The 23,973-nt window shown below is 61.9% G+C and overlaps 1 protein-coding gene across 3 annotated transcripts; it reads right to left on the bottom strand.

The window, feature by feature from the left end:
- On the bottom strand, nt 1,060-23,900 carry TFDP1 (transcription factor Dp-1). 3 transcript variants are annotated; one of them, XM_021065986.1, is made up of 12 exons: nt 23,842-23,900; nt 22,853-22,927; nt 17,199-17,265; nt 13,921-14,027; nt 11,606-11,727; nt 10,232-10,397; nt 9,808-9,951; nt 8,992-9,060; nt 7,593-7,744; nt 7,123-7,289; nt 6,148-6,223; nt 1,060-2,201 (listed from the first exon to the last, which is right to left on the bottom strand). In XM_021065986.1, exons 2-12 carry the CDS (start codon nt 22,862-22,864, stop codon nt 2,054-2,056), a joined length of 1,230 nt encoding a protein of 409 aa, XP_020921645.1. In that variant the 5' UTR covers nt 22,865-22,927; nt 23,842-23,900; the 3' UTR covers nt 1,060-2,053. The 3 variants fall into 3 exon arrangements, with proteins under 3 accessions (XP_020921645.1, XP_020921644.1, XP_020921643.1); XM_021065985.1 differs by having other exon boundaries at nt 23,715-23,862; XM_021065984.1 differs by having other exon boundaries at nt 17,199-22,927; nt 23,715-23,850.

The following is a 23,973-nucleotide window of genomic DNA, read 5'->3' as shown; positions in this document are numbered from 1 at the left end:
TTGCGGGGCACCCGCCGGGCTCAGGGGCTGACGTCTCCCAGGACCACTGCTGTGCTGAGACCCAGGACCACGCACCCGAGTGGCCACAGGCCTTGTTCTCAGAGACCCAGCCCTAAAGTCCCAGTCGACGTGACCTTTACAAACAGGCACATCCCCCAAACGTCAGAGCCCCCCACCCGGGGACACCACCCGGGAAGCCAGGGGTCAGGGGTGTGGCCCAGCCGCCCTGACGGGTGACTCGCTGATATGACTGGACCAGCTGCCTGCTAGGAAAAGAGGGGCGATGAGCATCAGGGCCTCCGCCTGCCTGAGGTGCCCCCCAGCACTGGGACTCCCCCAACAACAGGCCCACGGTCACATGTCGCTAGAGCCCTTTGCCGGGGGCCTAGGTCCCCCCACCCACCCCCCGCCGCCCCGAGTGTGATTTTGGCAGGACCCACCCAGCAGACGCAGTGGAGAGATCAGGGAACCCGCGGAAGCAGGTGCAGCTGTGCCCTCCCCCACCCCCACAGCCCCCGGGACCCCACCCGGAAGAAGGGGAGCGCTGCCACGTGCTGGGGGACACCCGCCTGCTGCAGCCTCCAGCCGTTCCCCGAAACATTCACCCACTGACCCGCGTGCCTGAAGAAAACACTGACCCCCAGCTCGCCTTACAACCTCCCCCTTTCCGAAAATCAAACCCAAAGAATGTCTCCACTTTCGGGATCCAGCAGAAAGGCCCAGCGGCCTGGCCTGGTTTACACCGCAGGTGCATCACCTGCGAGGGCCTCCAGGGCCACCTTCCCCGTGGTGCTTTTAGGGGACCCGTTTGCGAAGCTCGCAGTTTATGGGGACTAAAACGTTAAAGCGGTCAGTGCTGTTCTTCTAAAAACAAGCAAGGAGCAAAGGCTCCCGCCGCTGGCGTGTCCAGGCCCTCCTTCCTCAGCCTCGCCCAGGCAGCAGCAGGACGAGCCGCAGGCCGCAGAGGGGCTGTGGTGGCCGAGGGGCCTGGAACCTCTCCCCCGTCCAGCGGATCAAGTGAGCTCTAGACAGTAACCCTGAGTCAGGACACACAGCATGTTTCAAATTCCCATGCGCGTTTTATTAATAAAAACTAACAGTGCCAAGTTAAACAAGTCAAACAATTAAAGTCTCTTTATTCCACAAAATATTACAGAAAAGTTTATTTGTGTTCCAATAAAAAGACTATTATTTTAGAACAGGCAGCTAACAGCAACTGTGCAGTTAATGGTTCTTGGTGAATAAATTTTAAAAGAGACTACTGCCTGTCCTGAAATTCCTTTTTCTTTTTATAAAAAAAGAACTATTAAAAATGATTGACAAATTTCGAGTTAAAAAACTGTTAAAACATTCTCTATATTTAATTTCAACTTTATAATAGATTACAGGAAGATGCTTACGAAACAAATACAACATTTGTTTCAGTACATGTCTTTAAATGATAGACTTATAAGTATGTAAACAACTATATAATAAAAAGTTTCCAAATGCTGCCTGTAAGAAATCAGGCAAATTTTACCATAAGCAATAAACCATTCCAAGCTTTCAGTTTCTATAGCTGCACCAGCATGGCAGTAAACTTTTTTCCAAACAAAACAAAACAAAACAAAACAAAAACAAAGAACTCTGCAAACCGCTGCAACACAGAGTGAAAACAAAGTATAAACCTGACGGGGTCACACAGTCAATATAATTTAAGGGAAACGAAGTCGCAATCAAACGTCAAGGGCCAGAGCTTGGCCGTCGGCGCGGCCCGCAGCCCGGGCGCTGCGTCGGGCCGGCCGGGCAGGAGGGTCTCGGCCTGGTCGACGTCAACGAGCACTAGCTCCTCAGCAAACTCAGCAAGGGGCGAAATCAACTCTGAATTAAAAACAGCAAAGGAAAACACAGACTCTCAAGGGGTGGGCGAGGCCGCGACGGCTCGCCAGGACCCCACGGAGACGGCGCCGCAGGACCCGCAGCTCCCGGGCCGCTGGGGGAGCAGAAGGACAGAAACAGCCGAGGCAAAGCTCCTCTTCCCCAGACGCGCCTGCGGCGCCCGCCGCGGCACGGCTCAGTCCTCCTCCTCGTTCTCGTTGAAGTCGTCCTCGTCCTCGTCATCCTCCCCGACGTACGACACGGGCGTCTCCACCCTGGAGCCACTGTACTGTGACCCGCTGGAGCTCGTGGCCAGCGTCCCATCCGCGCCGTTGGCCAGGTCGCTGCAAGGACAGGAGGCGTCAGCGTCTGCAGCACAGACACCAGCATTTCGGGGAGGTTTGGGTTTGGTCAAGGAGGCCAACAGAGACGGGACGTCACAGAAGCCAGGACTCCGTGGCCGGCTTCACCCCTTCTCGGCCCCTTCGATGCGCCACAACCAAAACCAGGGCAGCCTCGGCCCCAGGATTTGGTCCTGTCCCCGCTCATTGCACATCAGAGCCAACCCGGTGCACAAACCCAGAGACCTGAGGTCCTCCTTCCAGGCCTCTGTCTGTGACCTTGCCAAGCCCCAGCCCTGGGACGGGGGGCAGGAAAGGGCCCCGGGGGGCAGCGTGTGCCCCTGAGCCTGTGTGTACACGCCCACGTGCCAGCATGTGGAAACGACTGAGCCCAGGGGGCCGAGCGGGATGGGAGGGTCTCTGTCAGATGCTCTGCCTCCTGCCCCTCCAGGAAGGGCTCCAAGGGACCCCAGTCCTCGCAGCTCCATGGAGTGTGCTGCCTGATGCCCGGCGGGGCTGGCCCTGGGCGGGGACCACGGGCGCTGGTGGCAGCCTCATCTGGGACCAGTGATCATCTTAGGTTGTCGCAGCCAGCTGCGGGGGTGCTACCATCTAGGCCAAGGGCCCTTGGGCAAGACCCCGGCTGAGAACGGAGAAGGTTTTAGGAGCCGGGGTCCTGGTCCGAGACCCCCGGCTTCGGTGGCCACCAGCAAGCCAGCACAGGTCCAAGAGGAAGGGTCTGTCGTGGGCAGTCACAGCCCGCGCCCACCGTGCTGGAGGGGACTGGGGCCATTTCCTCCCCGTGCTCTGACGGCACAGGGCCAGGCACCCGTCTCAGTATCTCACAGCAAGGAAAAGGATGCTAACGAGAAACGCCAGGTGCTGAGGGGCGCCGACCGAGGGGTAAAACTCGGCAGAGGCCGTCCAGATTCCAGACACGGGGCCATCTGGGCACCCTCCCTGCCACCAGCATGAGGCCTTCCCTGCTTCCTCGGGTGGGACTTGGTCAGTCAGCAGTGAGCCTGGTTAAACATCACTGCTTCCAGGAGTTCCCATCGTGGCTCAGTGGAAACAAATCTGACTGGTAACCAAGAGGACGCAGGTTTGATCCCTGGCCTCGCTCAGTGGGTTAAGGATCCAGTGTTGCCCTGAGCTGTGGTGAGGGTCGCAGACAAGGTTCCAGATCTGGGGTGGCTATGGCTGTGGTGGAGGCTGGCAGCTGCAGCTCCGATTGGACCCCTAGCCTGGGAACTTCCATATGCTGCAGGTGCGGCCCTAAAAGACAAACAAAAACATCACTGCTTCCTCAGATGGGACTTAGTCCGCAGTGAGCCTGGTTAAAGACGACAGGACAGAAATGCTCGGGAAACGCAGTCTCTTGCGCCTGCCAGAGCTCGCTCAGTGGGAAACTGGGGTGTGGTCGCGCAGCTAAGCCCCTGCCCTCGGGACCCAGGCCCGTGGCCCCCACAGGATCTGCAGGCAGCGCCTCCAAGTACCTAACATTATGAATGTTCTTCTCACCATAAACGAAGCGAAAAGACATCCCACGGAATGGCAGAAGACATCCACAAACGAAGCAACTGAGAAGTAATTAATCTCTAAAACATACAAACACCTCCTGTAGCCCAACGTCAAAAAACACGATCAAAAATGGGCCGAAGATCTAAACAGACATTTCTCCAAGGGAGACCCACGGATGCCCAAAAACACACGAAGGTGCTCCCATCACTGATGATTCGAGAAAAATGCCAATCGAAACTACCAGGAGGGTCACCTCACACCAGCCAGAAGGGCCGTCATCGAAGTCTACCCGCAAGAAACGCGGGAGCGGGCGGGGCGGAAAGGGAGCCCTCCCACGTGCCGGCAGGAATGCAAACTGGTGCAGCCACTGCGAAGAACAGTACGGAGGGGCCTCAAAAAACTAAAAACAGACTGGGCATATGACCTGCAGTTCCACTCCTGAGCATCTGTCCAGAGAAAACCACGCCTGGGAAAGATTCACGTGCCCCAGTGTCGGCTGCAACGCTGCATGCAACGGCCGAGACACGGGAGCAAACTCAACGTCCGTCGACAGAGGAGCGAGTAAAGATGTGGCCGCAGAGCAGTGACTATCGCTCAGCCACAACAAGGAAAGACGCAGGGCGTCTGCAGCCACCTGGACGGCCCGAGACTGCCACACGGAGTGAAGAGGGGCAAGCGCCACCGCTTCCATGTGAGATCCGAAAACGGCATGTGGCGAACGCACTTGTGAGACCAGAAAGACGCAGACTTCGGAAGCCCGTGGCCACCAAAGGGGACGGAGCGGGGAAACGGACGGGGGGTGTGCGGGGAAATGTTTGAAAATTAGGTTTATGATGATGGTTGTACAACTGTTAATATAATAAAATTCACTGAATTACTTTTTAAAAGCTCTTAACAGACGAAAACCACATGCATCGTAACACTTTTTACTGGTATTTTCTAACGACGCCCAATGACCCTCGTCAAGGTCGTGCCGCCCAACGACGTAACCCCACCTCCCGGAAGTCCAGCCAGAGACCAAGTCAGAAAGGGTCAAAGCGTCGCCACGGAGCTGCTCGTCGCAGCTTTTCCTGCAGATGGGAACCACCCAAGGGTCCGATCACAGAGGGGGGTTCAGTGAGGTTTTGTGTCTTGGTAAAACGAAGAATCCACACTGTCAGGCTTTTTCAGAAACGGTCATAGCCTTGCTTCCTTCACTATAAAAACCGACTTAAGCCTCTGAAAATGGACCAAGAAAAAGAATTTCTTAGAGTCCAGCCATTCTCTCTGTGGCACAAGGGCCCGGCAGCATCTGAGGAGTTCTGGGGTGCAGATGCCACCCCCAGCCCAGCACAGCAGGTTCAGGATCCAGCATTGCCCAGCTGCAGCTTGGGTTGCCACTGCAGCCTGGATTTGATCCCTGGCTCAAGAACTCCGTATGCCGCAGGATGGCCAAAAAAGCAAAAGATGGGGTTTAGAAAACACCCAAATTCCACCTCTGGGAACGAGCCGTGTTCAGGCTTTTCACACAGCCTCCCCTGACAGCACAGACTCAGAGCTGAGAACCCAACTGACCCATCAAAACCCCCCCGAGCGCCGATCCCAAGAGACCCCGCCGCCTCACCAGCCCCGTCGGGATCCTGACGGGCCAGGCAGGCTGGGACCCTCGCGGGGCCGCCCCGCCCGCCGCGCTGGGGCCGTGCCACGTCGCAGAGACAGAGGACACGGCCCAGGGCCTCCACGGCAGGTGTGCAGACACCGCGCTGTCCGTCAGTCCCCCCGTGGACCTCCAGGCTGCTGTTCCCGCCTTTACCTTGAAAAACTAATTATCTATTGACACTCGGACTGACAGAAATGTGTGAAATGTACAATGTGATGCTGCACAGAAACTACTAAAGCCACGGTTTTGTCAACACTCAGGGCTGAAACTATCTCATTTATCTTCAAAACCGAAGACAGACACTGCGGCAGGACATGACCCTGCTCCGGGGGCGGCCAGGTCAAAGGTCAAGTACACGTTAACTGAAATGGTGGCGCTCCTTCAATGACAGAAAACACACACACAGTAAGTGACACGGAAAAAGCAGGGGACGAAACCGTATGCCCACGGTGACCTCAAGGGTCTGAAAAGAAAAAGACAAGACGGAGGAGCCCGTCACTCGGCGGCTGCCCTGGGACTCGGCAGTCGTGCCCCCGCTTTGCCGCCCTCTCTTTTTAAACATAAAAACCCCGCATCGGTTTTAATTGTTAGGGGAAGAACACCATCAGAATTAAAAGTTCCTCTGCACAGGGGACAAGCTCTGGGCGTGACTTTGGGGGAGCCCGTGACGATGCATCCTGGGGGCGGTCCCCGCTCCGCACAGCGAGAGCAGCCGAGCAGGCGCTCGTTCCCTTTTGCCGTCGCCACAGCTTCCCGGCACCCGCCTGCCCCGTTCAGCGGCCCAGTTACCTGGCAGAGAGCCTTGTGCCATTCGAAGTCGAAACTGCTGACGTGACAAAGACACCGAGTGGTCCCTGAGCCATTTCTAGAAAGAAAACAGGCAAATGGCGTGAAAACAGAGACCACGCGAAACAGGCACAGGTGCTGAAGGGGACGGCTGCCGGCGGGCCCCAGGGAAGCAGCCCTGCCGGGCCCGGCGAAGTCAGCCCCGAAGTGCTTCATTTACGCTTTGTTTTTTGGCTGCGACCATGGCGGAAGTTCCCAGGCCAGGGACTGAGCCGGAGCCGCAGCAGCGACACCACCTTGTCCTCAACCCACTGACCCCCCGGAGAACTCCTCCGTGACTTCTTTTAACTGGTGCAGCTGCGCCAACACGGCTGTGCCACAGGACGGACACTGCCGTCGTCAGGCAGAGGCGAGAGGAAGCACCCACGTCCGCCCTGCCATGGAGGCGGCTGCGTCCCCCAGCCCAGGGCGTGGCAGCAGGGCAGCCCCGGCAGAAGCCACTGTCCCTGGACATGGAGGCGATGCCCACAGGCTCTGGGCGGCATGGGCCCCAGCGTCAAGGCAGGGGCTCCCAGGGACAGCCCAGGCCACCTGGGGCCAAGGGGCAGCTCTTTTTCTTACCACAAAGCCCAGGCCCAGAGCCAGGCTCAGCTGAGGCGCTGGCAAAACGTACGCCAGGACCCAGACACAGCAGAACCACTTGTCCAGGCTCATCGACGCTTCCTGTGTGACCGAGCAGCTACCCCGGGGACAGGCCCACAGCAGCCACGGCCCCCACAGGCCCAGGGCCTCCCCGGGAGGGTGAGACCTGACGCAACACCTGCTCTGAACACCACGCGTGGACCGCAGCTCGCCCTTGTGGGCGCCGCCCTGTGCGTCCCAGGCCGTGGCCCCGCCAGACGGCATCCTGCAGCCCCACCCGCCCCCGTGACTCTGCTGCAGGCGCCGGGCCCAGCTGACCCCAGCGCGGAGGCTGACCTGTCACGTAGGGCTCCAGCGCCTTTGGTACCAAGCTCCGCGCCACCTTCAGGTCCTCGGCGGAGCAGCTCCCGGACTCCAGCCCGCAGGCCATGCCCATGCGCTTCAGCACCTCGATGTCGTCGTGGATCTCAAACGTGTTGTCAAAGTTAAACAGGTACTCGAACCTGGGGACAGAGGCCCCGTGGCGACTGCGGCTCCTCCGGACAAGCCGGACACGCTCGGCTCAGGGCCCCGCGTGGGCCCCGCCCCCGAGCCTGCCTCAGCCACCCGGCCGTCCGCTCGGACAGCGCCAGCCCGCCGGCCACCCTGGCAAGAGCCCTGACGGGCTTTGCCTGCCCCGCACTGGACTCGCGAGGCCGGGAGGGCAGCGCGCGGCACCCGCTGACTTGCGCCGCAAGGCGGTCCCAGCGACCACAGCTGGACACGTGGCCGGTGGCGCACAGGCTTCCTCGAGCCCCGTGACCTACTTGTCGTTGGAGATGCTGCAGTCGATGACGGTCCTCTTGCTGGTGTTGACGATGATGAAGGGCAGGTGGATGACGGAGTTGGGCGGGGGCGGCCGGCTGGCCTGCTGCTCCGCCTGGCGGTTCCTCTGCACCAGGTTCTTGAAGGCGATTTGCTAGAAGAGAGCCCGCCGGGCACGCGCTCAGCCTGCTGTCCCCGACCCCAGGTGGGGGCAGCCGCCTTCAGAGAGCAGAGCGGCTGGGGGGCTGCAGGCCCCAGGGAGCTGCCGGGCCAAGGAAACATCCGAAAACCAAATACCGGAGGGGTGAGATGTGGGGACAGAAATGGCCCTGGGGAAGGGGTCCGAGGCCCGCCCCGTCCCACCACACACCAGGGGGCCTCCAGGCGGTGGCCAGGCCCAGCACGCCCGCAGGAACGGCTGTCTCCCTGGGGACTGGGGGCCTTGGGCTCAGGCAACCCTCATCCTTAAGGTCACTTTCCTGCTGTTAATTTAAAGCCAGAAAGACCCCGCCCTAGCCTCTCCCCTGAGCCGGCCCACAGGACCCAGAGGTCACTTGGGGGGGGGGAGGTGGCTGAACGGTGGGGCCTGGGGCCGGGAGAAGCCGTGGCCCACACGACCACATCCCACAGGCCTGTGTCCACCTGCTCTCCACCTGCCAAGTCCACCTGCCCCTCAGCCTGCGGGGCCCACCCTCCCGCTCCCGCCAAGCAGGGAGGGCCGGGCACCTCTCTCAAGGGCAACAGGCGAGCCTTGGAAATGGCCACGGGGCGGATGGGCCGAGCCTGGAGGCAACGCATACCTCCCGAGGGTCTGAACCCCACACCGACCCCTGGCCCTTCCTGATGGGTGAGCCCTGTCACCTTCGGCTGCGTGGCTGTCCTGACCCTCTCTCTGCCTCCTTCCCAGGGTCCTGCTCGTGCCGTAGCTCTCAGTGCCTCGACCCCAGCCCCCAGACGCTTGCCCCTGGTCCCGGCACCCTCCAGCCCAATGCCTCCCCAGCTGGCTCCCCGCACCTAAGACCCGCGCCTGAGACTTGGCAGGGGCGGGGCCGCACCCGGGACATCTGCGGGCTCACTGCCCACCACGCCAACCCGGACAGAATCTGCCAGGATCCACCCGTGTCTCACACCTGGTCGGGGCCTGCGCTCAGAACACACTCCCGCGCCTTCCCCACTCTCCACGCTGAGTCCTAAGGGCCTCCCGCTGCAGGGCAGACGCCTCCCAACGGCTGACACGCACGCACTGGGCCACACCCGAGAGTTCACGTCCACGGGAGGACCTCAAAGGCTACTAATGAAGTTTGCTTGAGATCCCAAAGCGGAGATGCTCTCTGCTGAACATGAAGCAGCACCGAGAAGGAGCCGGCTGGTGACGCAGGGCCAGCGCCTGGCGTCCCTCACCTGCAAGATGAGCTCCTGGAGCTGCGACTGCTTCTGCTTTATTCTCTCCAGTCTTCTCTGCCTCTCCACCTGCAAGACACACCACCGCCACAAACGCCGTCACGATGGTCTCACGGCACATCTTCCAACGCACCGCACGGTCACCTAGGTAGTAGGTTCCTGCCCAAAACAAGTGCCCTGAACCTCACGGTGGAGAAACAGGGCTCAACCTGGCAGAGGCTGCCGGGCACAGGTGGGCTTCTCTTCGTCTCAAAGCTACGCGCCCTCCCTCCACTTCCTCAGTTTCTGGACTAGGATGACTTTTTCAAATCCCACAAGGCAGGACTTCCTATCGTGGCTCAGCGGTAACGAACCCGACTAAAATCCATGAGGATGCGGGTTCGATCCCAGGCCTTGCTCAGTGGGTCAAGGATCCGGCGTTGCCGTGAGCTCTGGTGAAGGCTGCAAACGCGGCTCGGATCCCGCGTTGCTGTGGCTGTGGTGGAGGCCGGCAGCTGCAGCTCTGATCGACCCCTAGCCTGGGAACCTCCATATGCTGTGGGTGTGGCCCTAAGGAGACAAAATAAATAAATACATAAGGACAACACAATACGATAAAAGCCAAGCCCACACGAGGCAGCGTGCAGGAGTACTACACTGGCGCCCACCCCCTGGCTGGGCCCACATGCCCGCCCCCGCAGGGCATCTGTAGCGCCCCATGGACCGTGCGCCACTGTCCGCTGGGAGAACGCGGGTGGCACCAGACCCTCAGCCGACGCCAGGGCCACAGCGACCGCGCCTGCCACGAACACGCCACGGCACACGCGGCTGGAGCACCTCGAGGTTCTGACACTCCTGAGCCGAGTTGGTGGGCAGGCCGATCCACTTGATCTCCTTCTTCTCCTTGGAGATGATGTTCATGGCCATGAGCACGTTCAAGGCATCGTAGACGCGCCGCCGTATGTTCTTCTGGTCGTAGGCCTGTCGGAGACACGGGGGCTTCCAGGAGACCCAGCACCGCGCAGGGCAACGTCGAGACGCGGGCCGAAAGCGCTTGAGGAAGCGTGCCGCCACCTCCCATGGGGCCCCAGCCCACCGCGGCCCCTGCTGGTGACACGGGCCGGGTGGGGACGCCGCCCCGCAGAGCCAGGGCTGGTGCCTGGCAGGAAAGCACTAGGGCTACGCACGGGCCGGGGAAGTTGCTCTGTTTTCCTAACTGCAAGCCCCACCCTGTTTCAAACGCCAAGAGCGGGCCACTCACCGACTCACTGGGTAAGATGTGGTTGTCGGCAGCGCTGAATTCTGCCACCAGCTCATCCGCCACCTCGTTGTAGGACGTGGTCCCCTTCCGCTGCACCTTCTCGCAGACCTTCATGGAAAAGTGCCGCAAACCCTTGCCGTTCTTCTCCCCCTTCCTGTTACGCTTCCTGAAACACAGGGAGGAGCCTCGGCCTCAGCGCGGGGCCCTAACCGGAGCTGAGCCCCGTCCCGGGGGGCTGGCGAGCAACAGGCCGGTGGGCAGCTTGGGATGGGGGGCCTGGCTCCGCCGTGGCAACCAGGGAGCCCCGCCTTCTTTGAAAGGCCAGGGGGCAAACGCCCCGGAGGGCGGGACCCAGGACACATCACTCATATCCAACACACCAAACACACTGCTTAGAAAGATGTCCCTGACAGCAGCAGCCAGGCAAGCTTTGCTGCAAGTTGAGGGACCTGGGGGCGAACCCAAGCAAGCCGCAAGAGGAGCTGGGGCGGGATCCCCGCCGGCCACAAGGAAGCCGCTCCCACGGCCGAAGCCGAGCTCCTGGAGGGGGGCAGGGACCCAGCACCTGACCTTCCTAAGTCACCACATCCAGGAAAGGGCTGCCCCAAGTTCCTAACTGATGAATTTCAGGGACTAATCGCAGCTTTAGAACCAATACGGACAGGATTCTATAGCTTTATCTTTACGGAAAATCGCACAGCTGACCTTGGAGTAAAATCAGCTCCACGTCACTTTGCTTAGTGCAAGAGGCTCAGAGGAAGCGTGTGGGGGCCACCGCCCAGGGCTGACCCCACGGCCATGCTGAGCTGCAGCCAGGAAGCTGCTCTGAGACCCATCGCACTGAATGCAGTTTAATAAATGCTGCTTTCCAGGGCACGCGATGCCAACGTGAACGTTACCGCCACATTAAGAAGAGAGCTTCCTCCTCTTCTCCCACCAAGAGCAGACCACGCTTTCCTGGGAGCCACCACCCCCAATGTATGGGGCCCTCCATCCTGCAGTGTAGCCACCACCCCAAATATACGGGGGCTCTCCATCCTGCAGTATAGCCACCACCCCAAATATACGGGGGCTCTCCATCCTGCAGTGTAGCCACCACCCCAAATATACGGGGGCTCTCCATCCTGCAATGTAGCCAGTACCCCAAAGTATTCAGGATCTCTCCACCCCGCAACAGCCAGCACCCCAAAATATATGGGGGCTTTCCACCCTGCAGTGTAACCACCACCCCAAAAATACAGGGGGCTCTCCCACAGCCCAACCTCTCGGGGGCACATCCGCCCGCACCTGCGCTGGACGAGCCCCTTCCCGGCTCGGCTCGCTGCTGGGCCCGCGCGGCCAGGGGCTGGGGGTAAAGGCTGGGGAGGTGCTCACCCTGCAGACCAAGGTGAGGGCTCTGAAGGCTGGTTCTGGGACACAAAGTGAGTGTTAGGGGTGTGTGGGCTTCCTACCACGAGAGTGTTGGGCGCTGCAGGTCTCTGAGGCGTGCCAATCACCTACAGTCAGAAAAGATAATTCACAACAGTCAGAATCGCCCCGCGTGACGCCGCTGACTGGTCGGTTCTCATCCACGGCCGCTGCTGGATTTCATTAACCACAGAGACTAGAAAACAATCGTGCGAGCGCCCAACCTGGACACCGCAGCCCCCGGCCAGGGCCAGCCATCCGCAGCACAACCCACTCCCTGCCCATCTCAGGCCCCGCCTCCGGCGACAGCAGAGCGGCGGGGGGGCGGGGGCGCCGGGGCCTGGAGCGCATGCGCATGAGGCCACGTGGGCCTCCTCCGCGCCCCCTTCCCTGAGCCCCCTTCCCTGAGACTCGGGCCGGGACACACCCGCCTTCAGATGTGCCGACACACAGCGGGAAGGCCAAGGAGAGAGGACCACTGGGCCAGCGGGCTCACTGTGGTGTCCCCGCCAGCCACGTGCGGGGAGCCGGGACGGCAGGTGGGGGAGGGGAGGCCACAGCGCTGGGGTCACCCCCTCCCCCGGGGGACGTGGGCACCCGCCCTGCGCCGAGGGCCTTTCTGACACGGAGCACTTGGCGCTCTGAGCCATCAGCTGGGCACACACGCTGACCTGGGGACAGATGCAGCCTCACCCAGCCGAGCCAAACTCCAGCTCCCCAGGCCTCGAGCCACCACCCAGGAAGCCCTTCAGAAGCCCCGTTTCTGGGTGACGGCTCGGGAGGAGGCTGAGGCGCCACCGAGGGCGGGCCGGTCCGGGCTATTTTAAGCTGGGCGCTCCTGCTCAGTGCCACTTAGCGGGATCAGTGTTACCTGTGTGGCCCGGGGAAAGCTGACCTGGCACTTTGTAAATCAGCCCTAAGCCCAGGTCACCTGTCAGTGCTAATAAAGCCACAGACCGGGGGAAAGGAAAACAGCTCAGCCGAGCCTCCCTCGAGTCTCACCCCAGAGCCTGCGGCGCTCAGTGTCCTGACCCTGCGGGTCACCTGCTCTCCAGACGTGAGATCAGAGCGGCGGTCTGCACGACGCAGCAAGGCAGGAAAGCCAACGAACCCCCAGGGTCAGGGCCTCTCTAGCGGGTGTGACGGAACCACGCGGGCCCGGGGCTCCCTGCACTCAGCACGGGGGTCCTTGGAGGAGCAGGTCCAGGAGCCGGCCTGGCTGCTGAAAGGCCTCACGGACTGCTGCTCCCCAGGGGTCCCGCATGTCCGCCCAACCCATCCCTAAGGACACCTCCCCTCTGGCACCTGCTGTGCGAGAACAGAGCACCAGACACACAGCAGGCGCTCAACAGCTGCCCGCTGGGAGAGTGGGTGGCGCTCCCTGACAGGACAGGGAAGAGGCCAGGCCCCAGCCTGGAGGGCACCGGAGGCTCTTCTCCCCGCGCTTCCCTCTTCCGTTTCCACGAAGCCCTCTCCCTGAGAACCTGCCGGGCCCCCCGGTCAGACCTGCTGTGTGCGCAGGTGCCACGAAAGGTCTAGTTCACAAACCGGGCTCTGGAAGGAGGCAGGGACCAGGCTCCAAACCAGCCTGGTCCTCCAGGCCTGGCAGCCTTCAGGCTGGCAGAGCCGAAGGTCAGAGGGCGCCGATACCAACGGCAGCTGACCTCCCTCTTGACCACTTTAAACTGGTACCAGCGACAGCCTGCTGTACGGTCCCCACGCTGCCTCAGACGCGCCTCCACTGGGACACATGGTCCCTATGAGTTAAGCGACACACGCTATGAGTGAAAACCCGCGGTGCGCCCAGTAAGGTCTGGGACCGCCATCTGCCGCGGATACGGACCCTGGTGAGCAGAGCGGTCGCGCTTACTGAGGCCACGGCAGGGCCACCAGGCAGTGGGGGCCGGGATGCCAGGAGCCATGGGCTGGCCGGGGGCTCACAGGAGAGGGTCCCCCACGGCCCGGCCCCTCCCGTCGGCCAGGATGGGCGGGGATGCCCCTGCCCTGCAGCGACTGACAGCCACCCTGGGCTCCACAGGACACTGGCCTCCTGCCCACCCACAGAGGTTCAAGGGCACTCTACCCAAGCGCACCTACTGTCCCAGGGAACGCCCATCAGCGGAGGCGCAGGACCCCCAAGGCCAGCAGGCTCACACGGCCGGGCCGTGTCCTGCCCTCCAGCCACACCCGCACACGGAGACCACCTGCGCCCAGCCACGCGCCCCCGGAACCCCCGGAACCCGAGGCGGGCCGGCCCCTCCCCCGCCTGCTCCAGGCCTCACCACTTGCTGAGTGACGTTGACACTGGACTGTCCGAACGTTTTTGGCAAGAGCTGCTTCCCGATTGTGTTCACTGTGGAGGGGTGGACGGCGACCAGGGACACCACGCCTGCAAGGCAAGGAGACAGTGGTCACGCCTTCCTGATCCCAGGGGACGCTGCTTCCCCAGGACACCCCTCCGTCTTGGGCCCTGGGTCAGCAGGAGCACCTCCACCCAGTCCGGTTCTCAAATGTACACGCCCCGAGCCCAGCTCCCAGCCCCTGGGCTCCACTCCGCCCAGGGCCTGGGGCTCCGGCACACTCAGGGCGTCACCAACCTGCCCGCCTGCCCACCTCCAGAATGTTCCGAACACAGGACCCAGAGCTGACAGCTCCCAAAGTGGACAATCCCATGACAGGTACGGAATTTAAACTGCGAGCTAAGCTCCATCCTGGCACCTCCCTCCACGCCTGCAAAGCTAGAAACGGAGTCGTCTTCTTCCTTCCGAGAAGCAGACTCTCGTCTGTGTTTCTAGGAAGAACGGCTCGAGAGGCAGCGGCTGCCTCTTTAAAGACACCGAACCTCACGGAGCAAAGAGGGAGAGCCAAGCGGGCAGGAACTCCTTCCTCCGCAAGGGCTGCAGGGCATCGGCGGCGGCACCGCCCTGTGCCCCCAGCGGCAGCAGTGAGGGACACTGGGACAGGAAGGTACCGCGATCTACACGGCAGAGCAAACGCGACGCAGCAGGAATGCTCCCAATTCAAACACAAAACTAACCCCCATGCCCGGACAGCATCGGAGGGCAGGAGGAAGGCACGGAGGAGACTGGCCAACACGGAGGTGGTGCCCAGGGCGGGGAGCAGCGGGGGCAGGACGCACCGAGCATGGGGTGGGGGACGCCTCAGACGAATGACGGGAAGTTTTCGCTTTTGAATCCTTTACAATTCTTGGGTTTTTTTTTGGTTTTTTTGGGGTTTTTTTTGTCTTTTTGCCATTTTCTTCGGCCGCTCCTGTGGCATATGGAGGTTCCCAGGCTAGGGGTCCAATCAGAGCTGTGGCCTCCAGCCTACGCCAGAGCCACAGCAATGCGGGATCCGAGCTGCGTCTGCAACCTACATCACAGCTCACGGCAACGCCAGATCCTTAACCCACTGAGCAAGGGCAGGGACCGAATCCGCAATCTCATGGTTCTTAGTTGGATTCGTCAACCACTGAGCCTCGACAGGAACTCCAATTCTTGCATTTTAAGGAACAGATTTCAAGTTTCAACAAACAATGACTTCAGCTGCTACAGATGAATTACTGAATTATTTCCCTTGTAACTCGAGGTGAAGAGTCGTCCTTCAATTCAGCTGCCTGAATATTAATGTTTTCACCAACACCAACATTTCAATTACTTGCTGTCAGCGAAATAGGCGTATCTACTTTGAGTCTTCTATCTTCCTCTAAAAAGAGAATTCTGTATCTAACTAAAAGCAAATATTGTTTGTTTTAGATATAATGCAAGATACTTTAAAAAAACAAAACAGGTGTCAGAGCTTCCAGCAGGCGACAGGAGGTACAGAAGCTGCAAGAGAGGGGGTCATGCCACCTCTGTACAGACACCACTTCCAGGTGCCCCCAACAGAACAGGAGCACCTTAACGCCCGGACAGTCAGGGCTTTTTCAGTGACCACATATCATTTGCATAACAAAAACTTCAACTGAGAGACAACAGCAAGTGTGATAAAGGCAGAAAGACACAGGTCAGAAAAAAGGAAGGCGTGCTCACAGCTGCAGCCCTGAGTTGCGAGGCGGCAGGGAGGAGGGCGGCCCAGCGCTCACCTGGGCGTGGGGGGGCCTCGGGAGTAGAGGGAGAGGGAGACTGGTTAGGGCTGGGCGCACCTCAGGTGCTGCCACGCACCCCTGCCTCCAGCACCCCTGCCTCCACTCGGCAGCACCTGCCCAAAGCAGACAGACGCTCGCACAAAGGCCACCGGCAGGGACCCCGAAGCAGCTCAGGGCCGGCGCAACTGCAGCTGCACCACTGGCAGGGACCCCGAAGCAGCTCAGCGCCGGCGCAACTGCAGCTGCACCCAAGACACACTGGCCGAACCTCCACAGCAGGACACCTGCCTCCACCTGAGGACGCAAAAGCCTGGGAATCCAGAGCATTTTCTGGGAAAACAGCTCTTCAAAGCTCTTCAGACCACACCAGGAAGTATCTTAAACGGGCCGATGCAGGGTGTCTCAGGAGAGTCAAGCTCTCATTTTCCGATTCCTTCCTCCAGTGCGGCTCCTGGCTCACAGCGCTGGTGCTGACGCAGACTGCTGCTCAGAGAGGAAGGGCGGGCCCACAGTGACCACGAGCAAGCCGCTCAGGAGCGTCAGGTGACCCCCAGGGTGACACTTGCACCGTTTCCAAAGGAGCAAAGACTGCCTTTTTCATGTGACTTCTGCTCTGTCGCTTTAACAGAAAACACCACGCTGTGCTGCAGAGGGGACAAGGCTGGGCCCAGGGCCTGTCGAGCCGCCGGGGAACTCCGAAATAATCACTCCTTAAACAGAACCTGCCCAACAGTGCAGAGGGGACAAGGCTGGGCCCAGGGCCTGTCGAGCCGCCGGGGAACTCCGAAATAATCACTCCTTAAACAGAACCTGCCCTAACACTGCAGGGCCTCCCCACTCAGCACCCTGGGCCCTGACCCAAACTCTCCCTAAGGCAAGGCGGCCTCCATCCAGCTCGTGGGTCAGGGCTGCACCGAAACGGCCACACACTCGGCCCCCAAGCTCCCCAACGCAGCCCAGCCAGCGGGGCATCACAGGCCAGCGCCTCGAGGTGAGAAGCCTTCCAAGTCGGCAACTCCACGTCTAGGAGACAGGCTCAAAGGCACCAGCTGGCCGGTGTCCATCAGGTCCTGCAAGGAAGGACCCTGGGAGGAGAGGCTGCGACAGCCCACCCACCCTCCCCATTCCAACAGTGCAAATGTCACGGCTCCTTCTAGAATCAGCGCTGCCGCAGAGACACTGCTCAGGAGCTGGGCGCCACAGGCCCACAGATTCCCGCTGTTTTGAGAGGCGTCATGTAGCTGCAGTGAGGCAAAGAGACGCATGTAAGCTGGGCTATTTTCTTCCTTACACTTTGCCACACTTCCTGAACTGCTGCAAAGACCACGCGACTTTCAAACCAAAATCAACTTGGCTGACACATTCGTGCAGGCGGCACGTCTACCTGGGCTCTGAGGGCTGCTGGGCCCGGTCCAGCCGGGGTCCCCACCACAGGCCACACTTTGGCCCACATTCCCAAAGCAGGTGCCTTACCTTTGCCGGGACTGAGGTTCTGGTCTATGAAGACCTTGAGTTCCCCGTTGGCTTCAATTAGACCGGCCTGTGGAGGCAACGAGGACAGAGTAAACAGACGGGCCATCGGGAGCGCGGCAGCGAGCCCCTCGGGGGCACCGGCCGCCCCACGCAGCCGCGAGGGCCCGGTAGGGCCCTGCCACCCTGCCCGTGGTCTCTGGCTGCAATGATCCACACGAGAGAGACCCTCCAGGGATTTCAGCCGCTCGGGCTTGGCCCTCGACCCCTGCGACACTGCTTCTCTTGTTCAGCTGCGCGCACCTGTCACGTCTGAGGTGGGCGAGCATCACCGGGCGGGCCATCCTGAACACAGACCGGACCTCAGCCGGAGGACAGGGCACTGGCCCGGGCCGGGCCTCGCGCGATCCCCGCCGGCGGGACAGACCAGCTCCGCGAGCAGGAGGGGCGTTTGTGGCAGTGGGACCTCGGAGTGCAGCCTGGCTTGGTCCTGGGGTGACCACGGAGACGCGGGCAGCACCTCAGGGTCAAGCGCATTCCAGGCACCAGCACAACGTGCTGAGAGGAGCGTGTGCCCAACACGTGCAAACGCGAAGACGGCCGGGCGTCGGGGGCGGGCGCAGGGCTCTCCCCGCACAGACCAGCCATCCTGGGCCGTACCGCCTGCGGCCCGTCTCAGAACCGCATCCACGTCCACGGCACCGCAGGACCAAAAACCGCTCCCCAACCTGACCTGGTCTCCAGACGCCGACACGTGTCGACACGCACAGTCACCCACGCACACGAGCAAACCCCTACGTACTCAGACATGCAGACCCAGCACCCGTGCTCGCACATCTGCACCCACACACCCGTGCGAGGAAACACACAGTGCACGCCACGCACATCTACGCACGTATATTCAGGCGTGTGAACAAGCACACACATGCCTACACACACGTGTACAAGCCAATGCACACCCCAACACACCCATGGGAAGCAGGGGTGGAAACAAACGTGCAGAGGCCAGGCCACGGAGGGAGCGGGCGCGGCTCCCCCCTCGCTCCTGCCCTTGGGAAGCCCGGGCACCACCGCCCTGCACGTCCCACCCTGCACCCAGTCAGCGCCCAGTCAGCACCTGGTCCAGGGGAGGAACCTGCGCCCCAGCCCCTCCGAGCTGCACACAGGTCCACGCGGGAGGCAGTGGGAGCCCCCATCTGACAGACCCCAGACAAAGGGGAGGCCCCGCTGCCATTTCCTGACTCTCCAAAGCCCCCACCCCAAAAACAAGGGGACCAGGCGCCTGCCCAAAGACCAGCGCGGATCACAGCGAGACCAGGCCAGAAGGTCGCCTGAGGTCTGCCCCCACCACCGCCCGCCCAGCCAAGAGGTGAGTGAAGATGGGCCCCCCTACTGACCACCTGGCCCCTGCCCGGCCAGAAGGAAGGGACCCAGGGCAGCCGGGCTCGGAAAGCACCCAGCCCTGGGCTAAGAAGCCTGCATCTCTCGGGTCCCAGCAACAGCCTGGTCACACAGGCTCAGAGCCCCAGAGCCAGGACCCGACCACAGCAGGGACGAGCCATCTGAGGCCACACACCAGACAGGCCGGGAGAGCCCAGTCACCTCGCTTCAGACAGCCCAGCCCCTGCTCTCCCCCGTGGACCCGCCGAAGGGCCCAGGCTTCCGCACCCAGCATGCTGTGCCTCCAGAGCTGACGGCCAGTGGATGCCAGAGCCCCGGTGCAGAGCGCAGACCGACGGGGCCAGCTGCTTACTGAGGGAGCCGGTTCGCCTGCCAGCACGACGTGTCCCGGGCCCGCAGCACCCGCCCCTGGGGACAGGGGCCCCCCAGGCCAAGCGATGACTGCGCCTCCCTCACCCAGTCCTGCTCCGATTCCCTCGCTCAGCCAAGGAGCAACATAACCCGGCATCACCCAGCCCCAGTCAGGACAATCACCTGCCACCCCAGGAGGACACACGGCCTGTCCCCTCCCTTGGCCCCACGGCTCCCATGGAAGCGGCTGAGGACGGGGGAAGGGGCCACGGCCTCTCTGTGAGGCCTCATACTCGGGCCTAACGCTGTCGGGGCTGGTTAGGGCGGCCCATGCGCCCCGCCCGTCTCTGGAGGCTCTGCCCACTCCACTCCCGAGCTTGGGCCCTGACAAGGGGCGATGCCCTCAGCTGCACCGCGAGTGGGGCCACCCCCCGAGCTCAGATCAGACCAACCACCCCGGACCACGCAGGCCCGTGATGAGCTCCAGACTTCCTCCAAGCCTCAGGTTTCACGCTGGGAGCCGCCCAAGGGAACCATCACCTCAGGGAGGGAGGGAGGGTGCCACCCTCACTTTACAGACGAGCCGCCAGGCCCGGAGAGGACTCTGCCCGGGGTTGCCCCGCAGGACGAAGTGTGTTCTCAGGGTGCGCCCTGAGACGCCGGGACCTGGACTCGGGCTGAAGGACGAGGGAGCCAGACATCTGCTGGGAAACGCCAGGGTTTAAATCCTCAGTTTCTGCAGTGGATGCGAGTCCACAGGGAGTCAGCCCGAGTGGAGGACGGAGCACAGGGCGGGTCCATCGATTCACAAAGACACTTGCTTTAAAAGGAAGACATTCAACCCTGAGACCAAAAATGCAAAATAAAAAAAGGCAGCTTAGAAGCTCACCTGCCAAATGCAGCAAGCTTGTGGGTGTTTAAGGTACTCAGACTCAGGGATGGGACTCGAACGTGGAAAGGGCTCTCCCGCTGCCTGATGGGAGGGGTCCCACCAGGCACGACCGGCCCGGGAAGCAACCCAAGCACGGCCCAGACAGGCGCACGCACCGTCCACAGGCACACGCCGTCCACACACGCACGCAACGTCCTCACGCACACAGTGTCCACACGAAGCCACACCTCTGACGACTGGTCCTGGGGTAGCATCATGGATTTGAGAAACTCTGAGAAGATTTTACCGGAAACCACCAGAATCCCCAGTGCTAGGGCCTGGGGACGGACACACCGGAGGGGATCTGCCGGGCTGCACAGCTCCCCTGCCGGCCTCCCAGATGGCCCGTGTTGTCAGGCCGGCACTCGGCTGGGTCCCCGTCTCACCACCCCCTCGTGGCGCTTACATGGGCGAGGAGAAGACGAAGCGGCAAGCAGCCCAGAGGGCTGCACTCAGAGCCCGGAGCTCTCGGTCCGCGCGCCAAGAAAGGGCCCCCGCGCTCCGTGCGTTCGACGTTTCAAAGACAAGCGAGGAGCAGTCATTCTTCGCCCCCCCCCGTTAACCCGCTCTTTCAATACGTCACATCCCCAGTCCCAACGCATCCAATGAACCCACAGCTGCCAAGGGGGCCGTGGCAGCATCGACACCCAGAGGAAGGCCTACGTGTCCGTGACGTGAAGATGAGTGAGGAGCAAGGAGCCCAGACGCCCGCGGCTTCGTGAGAGGCCGTCCCTACACTCGACCGAGTGAGAGTCCAACTGGGATGAACCGCGATGCCGCAGCGACTCCTGCCGCGGCCAACGGGGGCTGTGGTTCTCCTTCTTCCTTCCCTGGAGCTTTCAGACCCGGGGACAATAAACACGACGCTCCTGATACAAGACCCGCTACTTGAACTTTCTCAGCGGTTCGCGTCCTGCTAGATGGACAACCCAGAGCCGGTCAGGAAAAGCCTGGTGTGGCCGAACGTCAACCCGTAAACACAACACTCAAGGGCCACGCAGAGAACGGGCACCCCCGCCAAGGACACCGTCACCTCCTGCAGACCCAGAGCGAGCAGATGTGCACAGGCTGGGCGGGCCTGGCCGCGCTGGATCCGGAGCCCAGGCGGGCCTACGACTGCTGGAGGAAAGCTCTGGGTCTTCTCGGGGAACTGACCACCAGCAGGACGGCCCTCAATCGCCACCCTCCCCGGGCCTCTGCAGGCTGGCTGCCCCCATCAGTCCCCGAGTTTGTCCGCCTCCACTGGGACCCCCCGCCTCCCCCGAACCTAACGCCAGCCTCCCTGGGCCCAATGGCCCAGCTGGGGTCCCAGCCCACCCGCTTCAGCCAGAGGCTGTGCGAGGTGCTTGCAGGCTTTGACCTTACCCCCAAGGGCAGAGTGAGCCTCCTATGCCTGCCCCCTACCCCCCGACAATGGTCAGCTTCCCAGATTCCAATGTCACACCTGACCTAAGACCCAGCGCAGGGGGAGACGGGGCTGAGCCTGAGCGGCCCGCAGCCTCTGTCCCGCCAAGCACAGCCCTGGAGAGACCCGGTTCCAGCACACCTGCCGACCCCAACCCAGGACAGGCAAAGCCACTGCTTCTTACCTGGCTGTTCTCACCGCGACACCAACCTCCACTGTGTCACGTACCCAAGCTCAACGGGTGGTCCCCATCACCCCCACCCAGCCACCAGGTGGCCCACAGCGACCCAGCCTTCGCTGGGCTGACCTCCAGGAGTGACCTTCGGAGGAGGCCGCTCAGGAGTCTCCTGGAACCAGGCACGGGCCTGGACTGTCTTCCCATCCCCCGGATGCCCAGGGGGAGGGAGAGGACGCCTCCTCCAGGGGGTTCAGACAGGACGAGAGGCAAACTCAGCTCCCCACCTCCACCCACGATGGGAGGCATGGGGGCAGCTGCACCCCTGCTGAGCACCAGCTCCCGTCCTGCGTCTTCCGGGCGACAGTGGCAGAGAACTGGGCCTGGCCACTGACGATTAGAAGGTAACACCACCTGCACATCACACACAGACTCTGGTTTTAAGCTCAAACCCACCACACTAGCCCCGTGTTCACCCGCTCTGCCAAACTAACTGGCGCGGGGGCCCACAGCCTAAGGCCCAGCGGGTGGGGTGCCTTCCGACAGGCGCCCTGCAGAAGGTTCAAACCCGCGAGGTGACGGAGGCATCATGCCCGTTTCCTGGCGCCACCAACAGGGACGTGCTTTACCCTCCGGCTGTGTCTCAGGCAGATGCACGTCCTCAGAGCTGCATTTCCACCTCCACGCAACACACGAGTAAATAAATAAACTGCCTCTTTTCATTAATGTTTACGGAACAGCACGTCCTGAGACACGCTAAAGGAGGAGCCGGGGTTTCAGTGAATTTCACGGATGTCACCCAGGATCGAAAGAGCTGCCCAAATGATAAAAGCCGAAATCTTGGGGCCGAAAAGCCTACTTCTTAAAACAAGAGAAAAAAACTAACTCATCAAATTCTATAGCTCCCCGACAAATATAAAGCTAAAGTAGAATTTTTGCACCCCACTTCACTAGGCACCAAGTGCCACTTTTTCTGAGAAAAAAGGCTGCCAAACCCAGTGCTTAGCCTGTTACGGCTCAAAGCTGAAGTAACATCCTACACGGTACCTGCAGAGGATGCTCAGCGCCATTCCACCGAGTCCAGCGCCTGCCCAGGGTCCCCCACCAAGGCACTCAGATTTCCAAGTTAACCAGTCAGAAGAGACCCACAGATCGGGTCAGTCAAGCCCCATCGGGCATTGGCCCCCCTGGGGGCTCAGGCCTGCAAAGTACCCTCCATAAAGGCCACCGGGGCTCCTCTGGGTTCCTCACCTTTAGCGTGTTTCATGTGCTTTAAGAGTCTGAACATAAACGCTCCTGAATGTTGTGTGCTGTCATTCTGAAACAAAATCGGGAAACTACCAAGAATGTATCAGTAGGCAAACATGCGTCCAGCAGGAAGCAAACATACTTACATCTTTTGCCATGTTACCAGATCCGTGAAATCGATGCTATAGTTGTTCACCCTCCAGAGAAGAAAAATGACTTTTCTGGTAAAAAGAAGAAAGGAAAAGCAAGGAGTGAATAAGGATGAAATAAGAAGTTCACAAACCTCAGCGTTTCCCCCCAGCACCACCACCATCCCCACCGCGGCTCAGGGGAGCGGCGCCTTCCTCTCCATGCCCACACTCCACCCTCGGAGCGGGGCCGCAGAAACAGCCCCCACGCTGGGGATTTTAAAGTCATCTCAGGAATGGAAGCTCGTCCGCCACCAGAATGCCCGCCGGCCTCCCCAGACGCGCACAAAGAGCCAGCAGCGAGGCCGAGCCCGCACTGGCGGCCCGCGTTCCCACCCGGCGCAGCCCCAGTCTCTGCGCACACGCGCTCCCCACGGGCGCCCCGGCCCACCCGCGACCACCAGCCGACCCGTAACTCTGACAGGTGGGCTTCCGGGGTCCCGGCCTCCAGCCTGTCACTAGGCCGCGGCGGCCTCCCGCGAGCGCCCCCCACGCCCCGGAACCGGCAGTCGGCGGGCAGGTGGGGTCGGCGCCGCCGGGCCCCCGCACCCCGCACCCCGGACCCCGTGCGCTCGGACTCGGCCCGCCCCAACCCCCGCCGGGCGCAGACGCCGATGCGCGCGCTGCTCCGCCCGGAGGCCCCTGCAGGCCCCGACGGGGACCCTGGCCCGCGACCCCGCCGGGCCGGTCACCTGGGCGCCCACGCGGCGGCCCTGGCGCGCGGGGACCGGTCGGCGCACGCGGCGCGCGGGGGCGGGGGTCGGTCGGGGTCCGCAGGCGCCCGGCGCGTGCGCCCCTCCGGGACCCCGGCCCGCCGCACCTGGCGGGCGGGAGGTCGGCGCGCGGACAGCGGCGCGCACACGCGGGCGGGCGCGGAAGAGCGGGCGGTCCCGGCGGCGCTCGGCCGGGGTCCCTGCCCTGCCGAGGCGCCGGGGCGCGGGGCTCACCCTGCGAGCGTCGGGCGGCGTGACGTGCGCGGCGCGGTGACGTGGGCGGCGGCCCGGCTCCCGCAGCGCGCCTGCGCGCCTTTTCGCGCCTTCGGCTCCCTCCTCCTCCTCCTCCTCCTCCTCCTCCTCCTC

The sequence above is a fragment of the Sus scrofa genome, chromosome 11 (genome assembly GCF_000003025.6).
Source record: "Sus scrofa isolate TJ Tabasco breed Duroc chromosome 11, Sscrofa11.1, whole genome shotgun sequence".
In the NCBI taxonomy this organism is placed as follows: domain Eukaryota; kingdom Metazoa; phylum Chordata; class Mammalia; order Artiodactyla; family Suidae; genus Sus; species Sus scrofa.
The sequence above is the reverse complement of the archived record's forward strand: the minus strand, read 5'-3'. Positions and strand labels throughout refer to the sequence as shown.

Bases quoted from the DNA above. Each gene is read 5' to 3' on its own strand.
- TFDP1 (XM_021065984.1), bottom strand. From the start codon at position 17,304: ATGGCCCGTCTGTTTACTCTGTCCTCGTTGCCTCCACAGGCCGGTCTA. The intron at 11,728-13,920 runs GTGAGGCCTGGA...TTCTGACTGTAG, and splicing joins TCAACGTCACTCAGCAAGTG to GTGATTGGCACGCCTCAGAG. The intron at 10,398-11,605 runs GTGAGCACCTCC...CCTGTGTTTCAG, and splicing joins CCCTCACCTTGGTCTGCAGG to GAAGCGTAACAGGAAGGGGG.